The sequence below is a fragment of the Rhamphochromis longiceps genome, linkage group LG16, assembly GCF_057381845.1.
Source record: "Rhamphochromis longiceps isolate RC_006_pf linkage group LG16, R_longiceps_female_GT1.1, whole genome shotgun sequence".
In the NCBI taxonomy this organism is placed as follows: Eukaryota; Metazoa; Chordata; class Actinopteri; order Cichliformes; family Cichlidae; genus Rhamphochromis; species Rhamphochromis longiceps.
In genome coordinates this window covers 21,241,642-21,255,065 of record NC_140572.1, presented here as the reverse complement: position 1 = coordinate 21,255,065, position 13,424 = coordinate 21,241,642, and the positions used below count along the sequence as shown (strand labels likewise).

At 40.3% G+C, this 13,424-nt stretch overlaps 1 protein-coding gene across 2 annotated transcripts; it reads left to right on the top strand.

Moving 5' to 3' along the window:
• Positions 1 to 3,222: 3,222 nt before the first annotated feature.
• Positions 3,223 to 11,797, top strand: LOC146651046 (immunoglobulin superfamily member 3-like). 2 transcript variants are annotated; one of them, XM_085384809.1, is made up of 11 exons: positions 3,225 to 3,453; positions 4,088 to 4,462; positions 4,580 to 4,996; positions 5,123 to 5,530; positions 6,485 to 6,850; positions 7,663 to 8,028; positions 8,868 to 9,239; positions 9,340 to 9,723; positions 9,846 to 10,259; positions 10,743 to 11,135; positions 11,231 to 11,797. In XM_085384809.1, the coding sequence occupies exons 1-11, from the start codon at positions 3,387 to 3,389 to the stop codon at positions 11,428 to 11,430; spliced, it is 3,762 nt and encodes a 1,253-aa protein (XP_085240935.1). In that variant the 5' UTR covers positions 3,225 to 3,386; the 3' UTR covers positions 11,431 to 11,797. The 2 variants fall into 2 exon arrangements, with proteins under 2 accessions (XP_085240936.1, XP_085240935.1); XM_085384810.1 differs by lacking the exon at positions 11,231 to 11,797 and having other exon boundaries at positions 3,223 to 3,453; positions 10,766 to 10,946.
• The last annotated feature ends 1,627 nt before the right edge of the window (positions 11,798 to 13,424 follow it).

Genomic DNA, 13,424 nt, shown 5'->3' with positions numbered 1-13,424 from the left:
ACAAAAAACCCCAAAAAATTTGGGAGGCAAATCACTGCACAAATGTTGCATTGACGGATATGATTTTATATAATTTTATATGATAGAGGTCAGTGATATTAAAGCAGTAGGCTTACACATTTCCCCTTCTTTTCGTGGGAAATGACACTGAAAGAACACTGCTTTTACAAAAACAATGACTCTGTTTGTCCGTACCTGCATACACAAACAATGAGTAGATTTCATATGTCAGTTGTGCATGCTGCCTGTCTGGTTGTTTAGCACACTTAAATGGCAAAGTGCCAGGAAGAATATTAGTGCCACTTGTAATGTTGTGGATCCCGTGGCCTCACCTCTAGCACCACCATGAGGACATTTTTTGGGTGAAATGTCTAGATAACGTTGACGAACCCCTAGGTTTCCATCTAGCTCCAACAACAGGATGCAATATTTCTTTTCCATCGTGTTGGCAATAATAATAAAGACGATCTGATGGTTGTTAACTTCAGTACAGCTACTGAGTTTTGTGGTCCTTCGATATTGAGTCCAGAACCATCATCAGCTCAAGATTCCAGTGTTCAAGATCCTAAAACTGCAAGAAAAGAAATTCCAATTAGTCCAAAATATAAATGTCAGCAATATTCCCCAACATTTAGACTGCAAACATGTTAAACATTAAGTCTGCTAAAACAACAGCGTGTGAGCACTCATAGAAGGTGACTGCAGTTTCCTGAAGGAACAGAAGATGTCCGGGGAAACCCGCTGGTCCTTATGGGTGGCTCCAAACTGATTCCATAGCCTCTGGTTCACAGCCAAGATCTCCATCCCCCCCAATTTTCTTTAACCTCTTAAACCCCAAGCCTACCTGATCTCCTGCCTTTTGCCCCCGTATCAGGGGGCGTTGGGGCTTAAGAGGTTAATCAAATCTATAATTCTGGAAAACTTAACCCTTATTTCTTTCAATGTTTCTGTAAGTGTGTCTTTCACCTGCATTTTGAGCAGCAGCTTGATGTGACAATGAAACATGCAGGTCTGTGAAACACTGTAAGTCTCAAAATAGGACTTTAGGACAAAGAGATGATCTAATTGAGATGTAGGAATATCATATTGTTCAGTCTATAGCTCAAAAGAAGACTCAAAGTCCTAATGAAGCTAAGAAAAGGTTTCATGATACATGATACTACATGCAATTCACCCATTATTAGCAGGCTTCTGCTTAATTATGTGCCAACTTGAACTGGGAAAAAACTCCTGGTGTTATTTATGTATTGTTCCATAGGAGGTGTGAATAAATTGGGAATCTGTGCCATATATTACTTCTATAGATCCCTAGTTTCTGTTATGATTATAATCCATGCTGATTCAAACAGGGACGAAGCATGGCAGTGCAGGGAAAGGTAAAAACACTTTGCATCTCTAGCTGGTTTTCTTTTTTTGCTGCTAATTAAAAACATCACTGATTGGCATGTGGCCTGTAGAAGCTTCACGGTTTAGCCTACAGAGCATTTCTGGTTTGTTTGCAGTTTCTATTCTGTCTCATTCAGAGTGAATTTCTAATATTTTTATTCTTAAACACATGTCCTGAACAGTTTACACTAGAATACATTTTCTTTCATCATTTCAAGTCTCTTTTCTCTTAACCAGAATTTAATATGGTGAATACGGTAATAAGGATAGATGGATGTTTTCTGATTGATACTCACTTCATAAAATGTTTTTTCCCCATACTACTTTCTGTATTTGTCTCACAAATGTGTATTTTGTTTAAGGACTAATACAGTCTCCTACCTAAAATACTTTCTTAGCATTTCTGTTGAATACATCCATTCATTCTCATCTGCATGCCCAATTCAGGGTCCTGGAGGGGCTGGAGCCTTTCCCAGCCACCACAGGGCGAGGTGTACCCTGGACAGGCCACCAGTCTGCAACAGTGCCAAGGTTTTTATGAGTAGAAACTGCTGCTGTGAAGCTCTTTATGCCTTTTTTGAACATACCTAAGAATATTTTTTATGGCATCAGGGTAGAGAATGACAAACACATAAAACGTTATTTTGTTAATTTTATGAACATTTAAAAATAAAGTCCCCCACTATTTTTAAGTAGTCTGCAAATTAAAATGCCGATTTGAATATGACTGGATAAACTGTACGTCTTTATGTTCTCCACTAGGTGGTACTATTGCCTCATTAATATACAGCATCATTCAAACAACCACATTCAAGCTTGCAAAGTTTGCAGTAAGTGGCCGAATTTAGATGGGGTGGTCCTAAGCAGCATAATTAACTACTTTCTCTCAAGCTGCCTATGCAAGAATCTGATCAAGGATGTAAATGTCAATGTCAAAAACGTGCATTACCTGCTGGGAACGCGCAAAGACATGAGTTTCGTTTGCACGAATTCAGAGGTGGAAGCGACTTGCTGTCTAGCAGGTTTTATTTTTAAGACATGTATTTGTAATGTCTAGCGGTGGTCAGTTTTGCCCTTCTCTCTCCCCACTTGTTTTGGGGAAGCAAGAAAAAAAAAAAGAAGCCCAGTTGTCGTTCCAGTTTTTCCACTTCTTCGTACACTGTTTGGCAATTTCCCGACAGGAATTCACTGACATGTACGAGGCCAGGTGTTCTGGGAATCCATCCTACCCGTTGTTTCTACGCATGCGCACAACACGAATTTCAGTGGCGGACCATCCTACCTATGTGAATATATGCTACTAACATACTCTGACAGGTAAAATTAAGTGCTAAACCGTCCTACCTTTGTAAATGTGACGTACAAGCATACTTTAACAGCTAAAATTAAGTGGCGAACAATCCTACCTTTGTGAATATGAGCTAGAAGCATCATTTTACAGCTAGAATTCAGTGGCAAATCATCTTACCTTTGTTAATAACAGCTAGACACATACTCTGACAGGTAAATTACGTGTCAAATCATGCTACCTTTGTGAATGTGACCTACAAGCATACTTTAACGGCTAAAATGAAGTGGCAAACCGTCCTGGCTTTATAATTATGAGCTACAAGCATACTCTGATGGGCAAAGTTAAGTGGCAAACCGTTATACCTACTTACATTTGTGCTGGAATGAATCTGTGACAGCAGAAATGTGCATAAACTACTTGCGGTAGGACGTTTTGTCAGAACACCGGAAATGCACAGGAGCAGTCTGAACAGGCCAATCACAATAGTAGCCGTCTCCCTCAGCGGGACGCGCAATAACATTTCCAAGAAATTGCACGTCATTATGTTCCCATTTACGGCGTGAAAGGTTTCAAAGAGGTTCGTAACGTACCTGAAGCGCAGGCAAATCAAGGCATGAAAAGGCACAGAGAGATCACACAGTACACATTAACCAAGGGCTTGATCGCAGCCGAGGACGTACAGTGTTGAGCCTGAAGTTGAAGGCACACGATGAGTTTCGTGCTCTCTCTTTGGAGGGCGGGTGTGATTCTCTGCTTGGGTCAACTTTTATATTGTGGTAAGTAGTACAGTGAATTCCTGTAGTTCCATAATATTAATTTTAATGTCTCAGATAAACCCAAGATGTTGTTTGTGTTGTCTGTAAATGTTTTTTTCACATTTTATGAAATTATATTTAGCAGAAACCTCAGAGTAAACTCACTGATTGATAAATGTTAATTCTTTTTTGGTCTCCATAGTTTAATATCAGTTTAGTTGCTACAGAAAATTAGCTCCTCCAAATTATTTTCACTTTTCACGAATCACTTTTATGACAAAGTAGTAATGTTTGCTTTCTGTGGGGAAAAATATATATTCCTGCATGAAATAAATAAAGCCAATCGAGCCAACAGCACACACCGTTACAGGTGATATCTGACAAAACTTGCAAACATTTTCTTTTAATCATAAATGTCATACAAACATATTTCCACAGGGAAATAAGACCTCAAAAAATAAAAAATGTCAAAATCTTTCTGAAAACATTGTGTGCACCTGTATATCAATGGATGTTCTATGCACAATTCATGCAGTGTGCCATAACCTACAGTATATGTTAGATACTTATAAATATACTTGTAAATACATGAGTGACACTTCAAAGTTTCAGGATTCAGATGACTTCATTTGTGTTTTGTCTCTGCTTTACTCAGGAGAGGCCAGAGTGAAAACTGAAGCACAAGCTGGGCCTCTGTATCGTGTGTTAGGCTCTCCCCTCTACATCACCTGCAGTGTGAGTGGCTTCAGAAGTGAAAACACTGACAAACATTTTGAATTCCGTATGACGAAGCCTTCAAACCCAAACTTTGAGATCCAAATCATCAGTTCACATGAAGATACTTTTGGATATTCTTCTCACCTAACCCGTGTGAGAAAAAATGAAATTGCTTTGAAACGCCTCTCACCAAACTCAGTCCGCTTCGAGATAAAAAGCCTGCAGAAAACTGATGAAGGGGAATATGAATGTACTGCAGTCAACTTAGAAGGTGCTTATGATGGAGAGTATTCTGATAAGACAGTCGTTAAAGGTAATCAATCACCATCCTGATTTTCAGTCATAACGCTTGAATGTGTCTTCATGTAGGTATGGTACCGATGATGTCAGAGCATTCATGACTTTTGATTTCTCTGATGTGGTTTCATAGTGATTGAAGACTCCCTGAGTGTCTCATCATCTGCTTCCACACCACTGAGCTTAAACGAGGGTGAAGCTCTGACTTTAACATGCCTGGCCTCTAGCAGCACCAGCCAGCACACCCATCTGTCTGTTGCCTGGTATCTCCATAAAGATGGACAGGAGGACGCTCAGCCTATCATTTCTCTGAATAGAGATTTTACACTGAGCCCAGGCCAGGGGTTTGAAAGGCGTTACCAAGCAGGTCTCATACGCTTAGATAAATGGGGAGAGGCCTCGTACAGCCTAAAGATGGCTGAGGTTGAGCCATCAGACCAAGGTAGGATCTACTGCCAGGCTCAGGAGTGGATCCAAGATCCTGATGGCTCCTGGTACATCATCATACAGAAGAATGCAGAAGAAATGACCCTGACAGTTAAAGCCACAGGTTGGAATTTTACTCAGTCGTGCTATATTTATAACACATCTTGATATTGGTCAGCACATTAATGTTTACTTATCCTATAGACACCTGTGTGAATGTCTCACTGTTTTCATTTTTTGTCTTGAGTAGAGGTGGTGGAGCCATCGTCTCCGTCTCTGGCAGTGGAAATCTCAGCACAGCCGGCAGCGCTGCAGGAGGGGCAGGAGCTGATGCTGTCCTGTAATATAAACACACAGGACGTGGAGAAAAGATTCTTCTCTGTAGCATGGCTCAAGGGAAGTGTGGAGCTGGCCCGCATTGGTCCCACAGGCGTTCTCACTGTGGCACCGGAGTACAGTGTTCGACAGAAAAATGGAGAGCTCAGAGCTGCCCGAACTGGGAACAGAAATTACCGTCTTATCTTAAAGCCTGTGAGAACTGAGGATCAGGGAGAGTATATCTGTACAGTCTGGCCTCAAGAGAGAGGCCAAGATGATACTTTTATTGAGGGAGAACCCAAAGACTCCAGCCCACAGCGGGTCAGCGTCTCAGCCACAGGTGTGTCAAAGTGAACACATATACACTCAGTTATTCAGGGGTTTAAGTCACTGTACCTTTACATTGTTTGTCTGCTCCCAAAGAGAGGAGTGAAGAAGTTGTGACAAACACTGCAGTCAAAATATCCACTTCAGCTGTTGTTATAAGTAGCTTCATTGACTACATCCACTGGTCCTACTAAAATTCACTGGACACGGGCACACACAGAGGTTGTGGCACAGTGTGAAGCACTATTAAAATTATTACTTATTAACTCAGTTATCACACTCCAAAACCCACTACACTCAATTCCATCACCTCACCAGGTCCGACCTAACACCCGACCACTTCCAGTGAATACACCGGCTGCTACCAGGAAACCTTAAATATAGCAGCAGGACCAGGGTTAAAATCACTAACACAATATCTAAAACAAAAAAATTTAAATAGGAACCATTTAAAAACTCCAGTGGATAATAATTGGCACATGACTGGAATTCGAAACAGAAGCAAGGAATAATTAGAATCACGCATAGCATTAACACATCATACACGACTGCATTGCTACAAATATGCTCAATAATTAAACATGTAAATCCCCACAGCTACAGGTTAAGGTTCTGAGGAAGGGCTTTAACATAAATTTGCATCAATAAAATAACAAAATGGGTCAAGAGGTACTTCACTAACACACTGTTTTGTTTTGTTTTAAGTTTATGACATAGCTCTAAAAGAAACATCCAGCCCCAGGTTAGTAATTAATCGGCTAAAGTGACTCATCTAGCTGATAGTACATTTACTGCACAAAGATAAGGCCGGTATTTAATCAACCCCGTTCACTGAACAAGACAAAGGCCTACCACACCTGGTGCACAGCCTTTTGTTACCTCAGCACCAGGAACCTGTAAGTTCCCATACACTAGGTTAATTTTATCGAACGTTATTAACTCTTTCTGTTGCCTCATCTCCTCACAGAAAACAGGCTGTCAATCAAAATGCAGCAGGCAGGAAATGTCACCGAAGGGGGCGGGCTGCATCTCTCCTGTAAAGTGGATGGGGTTCAAGGTCAACTGTCTGTAACCTGGCAACTCAAATCAGCACGAATGGCCTCGTTCACCGAGATCATCAGTATAAGTCAGGAGGGTGTTACAGAGATAGCAGAGGAGTTCATGAGTCGCAAAGTGAGGGTGATGCGTCCAGCTACTCACAACTTCACCTTAGCGCTTGATGAGGTCACACTGTCTGATTCAGGAGTGTACCGGTGTGCTGTGTCTGAGCGCAAACCTAACAGCAAGACTCACAACCAGGCACAAACTACCACTGTGACAGTGACTTCTATAGGTAAGATGTGTCTGTGTGTTTGTGTAGTACAAACTATGTAAAATATGATATTACCTTCATTGTAACAGGTGTTTCTATCATAAATTCTAACACTTCTTTGTTAAACTACACTTCAAATATTACAGAATGAATAACAAAGTAAACATATGGATTTTGGTCAGTTTGAGTAATTAGCTGTTTACTTGCAGATATATTCATTAAACACTTTAATCCGTAGTGACATATTACAAGAAAATGGCAGACAAATATCCAAAACATACTGATATTGAGAGTCTTAATGTAATACTTTGGGAACCCTTCTTTTGTTTACTGAACAACATTAAATCAAACGTTACATTTCCCCACAGGAAATCTAGATGGAATACATCTGCAAAGCAAAATCATGTTGTTTAGTGGATTTACTCTTTGCATTGTCATAAGTCAAGATTTTAGGTTTCCACATCTCAACACTCAACAATCAGATTGCACAGTTATTAACAAAAAGCAAAAGTTGTTTTGTTTTGTGTGTTTCTTAGCTGAATTGTGAGTGCGACTTTCAGAAAACAAAACTGTCTTCAGAATGTTTGACTGAATATTATTTGTTGTAGCATTTCAGCCCCAGGGTTTGTCATAGTGAACACACACACTCAGTTATTCAGGGTTTATTTCACTTTCCTTTTTACATTGTTGATTTGAATCTGTTGGTATTAAGGCTTAAACAAAGTGTTAGGTTGCATATTTTTGTTTCTGTTTTTTTTTTTTACTGTTAGGGAAATTATTTTGTCTTCTCAAACACAGCAGTACTATCTGTCTGTTGCCTCATCTCCTCACAGAAAACAGGCTGGCAGTCAAAATGCAGCAGGCTGTAAATGTGGCCGAAGGGGGCGGGCTGCATCTCTCCTGTAAAGTGGATGGGGTTCAAGGTCAGCTCTCTGTCACCTGGCAACACAAATCAACACCAACGGCCTCGTTCACCGACATCATCAGTATAAATGAGGAGGGTGTTACAGAGATAGCAGAGGAGTTCATGAGTCGCAAAGTGAAGGTGATGCGTCCATCTACTGACAACTTCACCCTAGCGCTTGATGAGGTCACACTGTCTGATTCAGGAGTGTACCAGTGTGCTGTGTCTGAGCGCAAACCTAATGGCAACACTCACAACCAGACACAAACTACCGCTGTGACAGTGACTTCTATAGGTAAGATGTGTCTGTGTGTTTGTGTAGTGCAAACTATTCAAGACATATGATATTACCTTCATTGTAACAGGTGTTTGTTCTTATTGAGTGGTGTGATTTGTTGAGCTTTTCTAAAACCACTTTGGGAAGGTTTAACTTTCTGTGAAGTATGATTTGTTGGCTCTGTCAAAACAGAAAAGGTTTGATGATGCTAATGTTTTCATTGCATCTTGATGATGGACAGAATTACAAATGAGTATATCACAGGGGCAGCTCAGGATTAGCTGTTTCTTTGGACATATAAGTTATAGAGGCAACGGTGAGCAGCATATGTGAAAAGGAGGGTAGTGGTTATAATAGGCAAACAATGCTGAATATCAGACTAATAGGCAGGATGGTAAAAGGAATTATTTTAATTTCTTTGCATTTTCATAACTATATGACAGGAGACATTAACACTCAGCGGGTAGGTTACACATTAACAAACCACAAGCACAAATGGGTTTTTTTGCCAAGCCAGACTTTCAGGCAAAAAAAGCTATCCTTAGAATGTTTGTGTTTGACTGAATATTTTGTTTTAGGGCAAATGTGGTTTAGGTTTCGCTTACAGTTTTTAAAAATGACACGTAGCTGCATAAATATATGGCTAAAGCTGGCTAATGCATACATTTATAAGCTTGAGACATAGATGTCATGACACATATTGGATGAAAGTCATTTTTGTGTATTCAAGCTAACATTTTCTTTTTTAAAAGATGAAATGATGCATGATTTTTTTTTCTTTAACACTAATGATTGCTTGATCACCAGCTTCTCCTTTCTTACTTGCTGTCACTGACCATTTTGGATTTTTGTGTCAGACACGCTGATGGGAGTGTCTCTAATCAGTCGCAAGACTCGGGTGATTGTTGGAGAAAAATTGGAGTTGATGTGCCGGGTCAAAGGTCCACACATGCCGGTAACAGTGACTTGGAGCGTGCAACGTGAGGCTAAAACACCAGACACCATCCTGACACTTTCCCCTGATGGCACCATCAGTTGGTCTGCAGATCAGAACCACTACCAGCTACGAGTAGAAAGCAGAAAAACTGAAGTCATGTACTATCTGCTGGTCATTGGTACCAGCCACAGAGAAGGAGGAAGCTACCAGTGTAATGTGTCTGTCTTACTGAAGAATGTGCACAAGGAGTTGAAAGCATCCAATCAGCTTTCTGTGATAGTAAACAACCCAGGTACTGCCAGCTGCAGCCATTTTGGGGCATCATTAAATAGAAAGAGTCATTTTTTCCCTGTTTCCTCAGAAAATAATGAAAATGTTGTCTCCTTTTCTAGTAAGCAGGCTTGATGTGTCACCTATTCCTGCGTTGACAAGAACTATAAGCACTGACATAACAATAACATGCTCCATCGTCAAAAAAACGTCTGAATCATCACTCTATTCGATCACCTGGCTGCATGAGGAAAATGCAGGAAATAAGACCATTGTAAGCTTGGACCGGAATTCCATAGTAACGGAATCCCAGGTGGACCTGCGTCAGCGAATCAGCATGAGGCGCAGCAAAGGACCCACTTTTGAACTGATTATTCGGCAAGCTCGAATCTCAGATAAAGGTTTATATACATGCAAAGTGGGCGAGTGGCTTCAAGATCCTCGTGGTGAATGGTATCTGCTCTCAACAGTGTCCAAAAGCACAGTGCTAACAATTACTGAGCCTGGTGAATACATTTATTTTTCATTACTTTATTACTTCACATGCCATATACAATAAGCACAAAAATAAATGAAACATGCCATTTAGAAATATATATGACTTCATCTTCTTATTTCTATTTTCTAGCCCCCAACCTTCGTTTAGATAAGAAAGAGCAGCAGCTGACTGCCAAAGAAGGAGAGGAAGTCAAGCTCAACTGTAGCATCACCTCAGGAGCTTCTGGTTCTTCGGTTTTCTATCGAGTCATTTGGCATTATGCTGCACACAGTTCTTCTTTGAAGAAAGCCTCCCTGGTGGAGCTTGATCACACCGGCCTGGTGAGTTACCCAGAGAACAAAGACATCAGAGGCCTGCAGGAGCGGCTACGCCTGTCCAGACCCACTCAGAAAAGCTTTTACCTAAGTATTCAGAAAGCCCATGAAGAGGATAGTGGAACCTACTGGTGCCAAGTGGATCAATACCAGCTGGATAATGAAGCTCACTGGCAGCTGAAGGCCTCAGACAGTGGTGGTGCTATCAAACTCAGTGTAAAAGTAACAGGTATGATCACAGTTTTAGAAGTGTTCTGTTGGAATGTTAATGTTCTTAATGTTGTAGCTTATGTTTGCATGGATGTTTTTCTCCTCCTCTTTCCTGATTTTTCCTGATTTTTTTTTTTCCTTCATTAGCCCTATAAGTCTTTAACACCCAAGGTAACATTACTAACGCATTCTAATCTCTTTATTTGTAATGAGAGATTATATCGAAAGAAGAGTTCAGATCAAGGAGCACGAGTATGTTTAAGAGCCTAGAGACAGCTGACATTAGTAAATCATTGGTGATTTGATCAGAACTGTGTCTATACTGTGAAGTATCTAAAAGTTAGAATTAAATATTTGGTAAGGTGAGAATACATTTATAAAACAACTGGAGAAAAACATTTTGAAAGGGTTTACATCAAGTTTCTCAAGAAATGGAATTATCAGGTCTTATCAGGTCTGATACCTTGTTAAACAAAAGTTTTATCCTTGTGCGTATTCACAGAAAACAATCTCTCTATTCCAAAGGAGGAAGCAGAGATGAATACAAGCAGAAACCAGGATTTGACTATCCCCTGTAACATCAACAAACAATCCAGCAATGAATCCAAGTTCCAGGTCACATGGTTTTGGCAGAAAGAAATAGAAACGAAACAGCGCCCCATATTTACAGTCTACAGAAACTCGACTCTACAGGACAGGTTTGGGGAGAATGTTCGCCTGAGATACGACCACCCTGACCCCAGCCAATTCAGCCTCACGTTCTTGAATCCTGGTCCTGAAAATAGTGGCCTGTATTTCTGTGAGGTAGAGGAGTGGCTGCCTTCTCTGTCTCGTGGGTGGAGAAAAGTTGCAGTGGAAAAGTCAGGGCATTTCAATGTCAGTGTTCTCACAGAAGGTAGGCATGTCTTGACACACTTCCCTTAACACGTCATTTTTCTCAGTAAATATCAAAAGATGTGGAAATACCTTTCTTTGTCTTCTTCTTTGCAGGTGATGCTAATGCCGATTCTGAATGTAGCACAAGGACTTATATAATAATAGCTATTGTAATTCTCATCGTCTTAGTTTTAGTCCTATTGCTACTCGTAGTCACAATGTGCAGAAGTAAAGGCTCACTGGGAAACAAGTCAGGGCCATCTCTCTGGGGTGAATCAGTGCCTATGAACACCAGTCGAAGTGGAGATGACTGAACAGCAGAAACTTTTTTTTGTTTTTTTTAAACGCACACATGCAAAAGTTTTCAGTTGGACTCCACCTAGTTTTAGACAAGTGGTCCACCACACTTGTTTCAGAACTCGAGGGGACTGATCTTTCCAAGCTGTTGCACCCAGACTGTTGAATGCACTTCCTTTGTACAGCGTTTGGACTCGGTGGAGACCTTCAAAAAGCAGCTAAAGACATTTTTATTTCGAAAATCTTTTAATTAGACCAGGGCTTGTATGATGTATTTATGACTGTATTGTGTTTTTGATACCTCTCTTGTGAAGCACTTTGCGACATCTGTCTGTAAAATATGCTACATAAATAAACTTTTACATTTACTTTACTGTTCTTTTACTTTCTGCCTTTACAAGTGTCCACTTTATTTGAAATAAACAAACAAAAATCATCTATACAGGCAGCTTACATTTGTGGATCTGTGCAAAGTTGACAGCATAAAATTTGCTTGAAAACCCCACGTGGGCGTGCGACATCATCTGTGAGTACCAGGTGAGTGGTGCACACGTATTCAAGGTTTTGTGAGCGAGGAGAGGTGTTACGTGTAGTTTCTGACATTTGTATGCACAGAAAGGGTTTTTATAGAGAAAATTATCCATTTGTGAGCAGAACTTAACTTGTGCGTGAATGATGAGTATTTATTTAGGTTTTCATGTACTCATTTGTAAAACAGTTTAACATGTGGTCAGATTGCTTTGTATTTGTGTGTGGATTGGAGCACACGACTGTGAGTCCTCTAAAATTACATACAAATCACTGTACATTGGTGTAAATCTTAGTCCTGTCAGCCTTGGATGTAATCAGGGCCATCCTCACACACATGAGGAGGTGCTCATTGATGAATTGAGAACTATATCTAGTTTTGATTATGTTAACTGTGAAGAAAACTGCCTCGCTTTTGTGTGGAGCCAAATATAGTTGAAATGCACAGGGGCACTAAAAGTGGAAGGGTCATCTCACACAATCTGCTCTTTCAGGTCCACATCATCTTCAAGATTAACAAAGTGCATCAGGAGAGCCCCAGCATTTACTCATTGGTCTATTTTCACTCTACTTTTCTACTGGCAGAGCACCATTTGTTCCTTATTCTTTCTTTCCTTTCTTCGTGTCACCTGTATCTTTTTTTAACATTACTCATTGCAGTCATCTGTATTTCTCCTTTCTTCTTTTTACATCACTTCTGTCTACTGTCTTTTCATGTGTACCTTACTCATTCTGTCTGCACTGTAGAGTCAGTGTTTACCACCTGGAATGCACTGAGTTGATTGGCTGACTGGTATCACGTGGGATGGCTTAACTCGCATCAAGTTGGTCTGTGCATTTCTTCAGCCACCGAACCTAGATCATAACCTTCTGTTTTGGCTGTAGGTCTGTATAGGATAGCAGTCTGCCTGTTGGTGACCTCTGGCCAATAACAGTCCATGAAATAGCTCTACCGGTTTACTTTCAGTACAAATACGAATACTTTTGAAGAATAAAATCAGCACTTTGATAAACTAACATACCAAAATAAAATGTGTTGCTCTGCAAATACTCAGACTGCAATGCACTGTATATATATTCTCATATATTTTTGTATAAGTACTAGTGAGATTCTGAGTGTCTGCTGTTATTTGCCTTGGTTGTATGGTTGCTGCACTGGCACAAAACTGTATAAATCCAATCAAAATTTTAATGCTTTTCCTCCATCTGTCTCACACTCTCCTTCTTTCTCTCCTCCTCTTTCCTGACTCAATTTTTTTCCCTTCATCAGCTCTATAAATCTTTAACACGCAACCTGTGTAAGAAAATGGAATAGAAACTACTTTTTGCTTTTGAGGGAACAGCCATAGACATCAGATTACTCTCATATGGAGGGAGGCTCATGTGTGGTGATTGTGTACAAGTTGAGGTAAAACTTGCAGTGTTTCTCTGAAAGATGTGAGAGACTGAAAGAACACTCAGGAACTTTATGGCAGACTGTAGT

What these genes read in the sequence shown, in the direction of transcription:
- LOC146651046 (XM_085384809.1), top strand. Translation starts at nt 3,387, where the DNA reads ATGAGTTTCGTGCTCTCTCTTTGGAGGGCGGGTGTGATTCTCTGCTTG. An exon ending in ACTCAGTGTAAAAGTAACAG is followed by an intron (nt 10,260 to 10,742) that starts GTATGATCACAG and finishes GCGTATTCACAG; the next exon opens with AAAACAATCTCTCTATTCCA. An exon ending in TGTCAGTGTTCTCACAGAAG is followed by an intron (nt 11,136 to 11,230) that starts GTAGGCATGTCT and finishes TCTTCTTTGCAG; the next exon opens with GTGATGCTAATGCCGATTCT.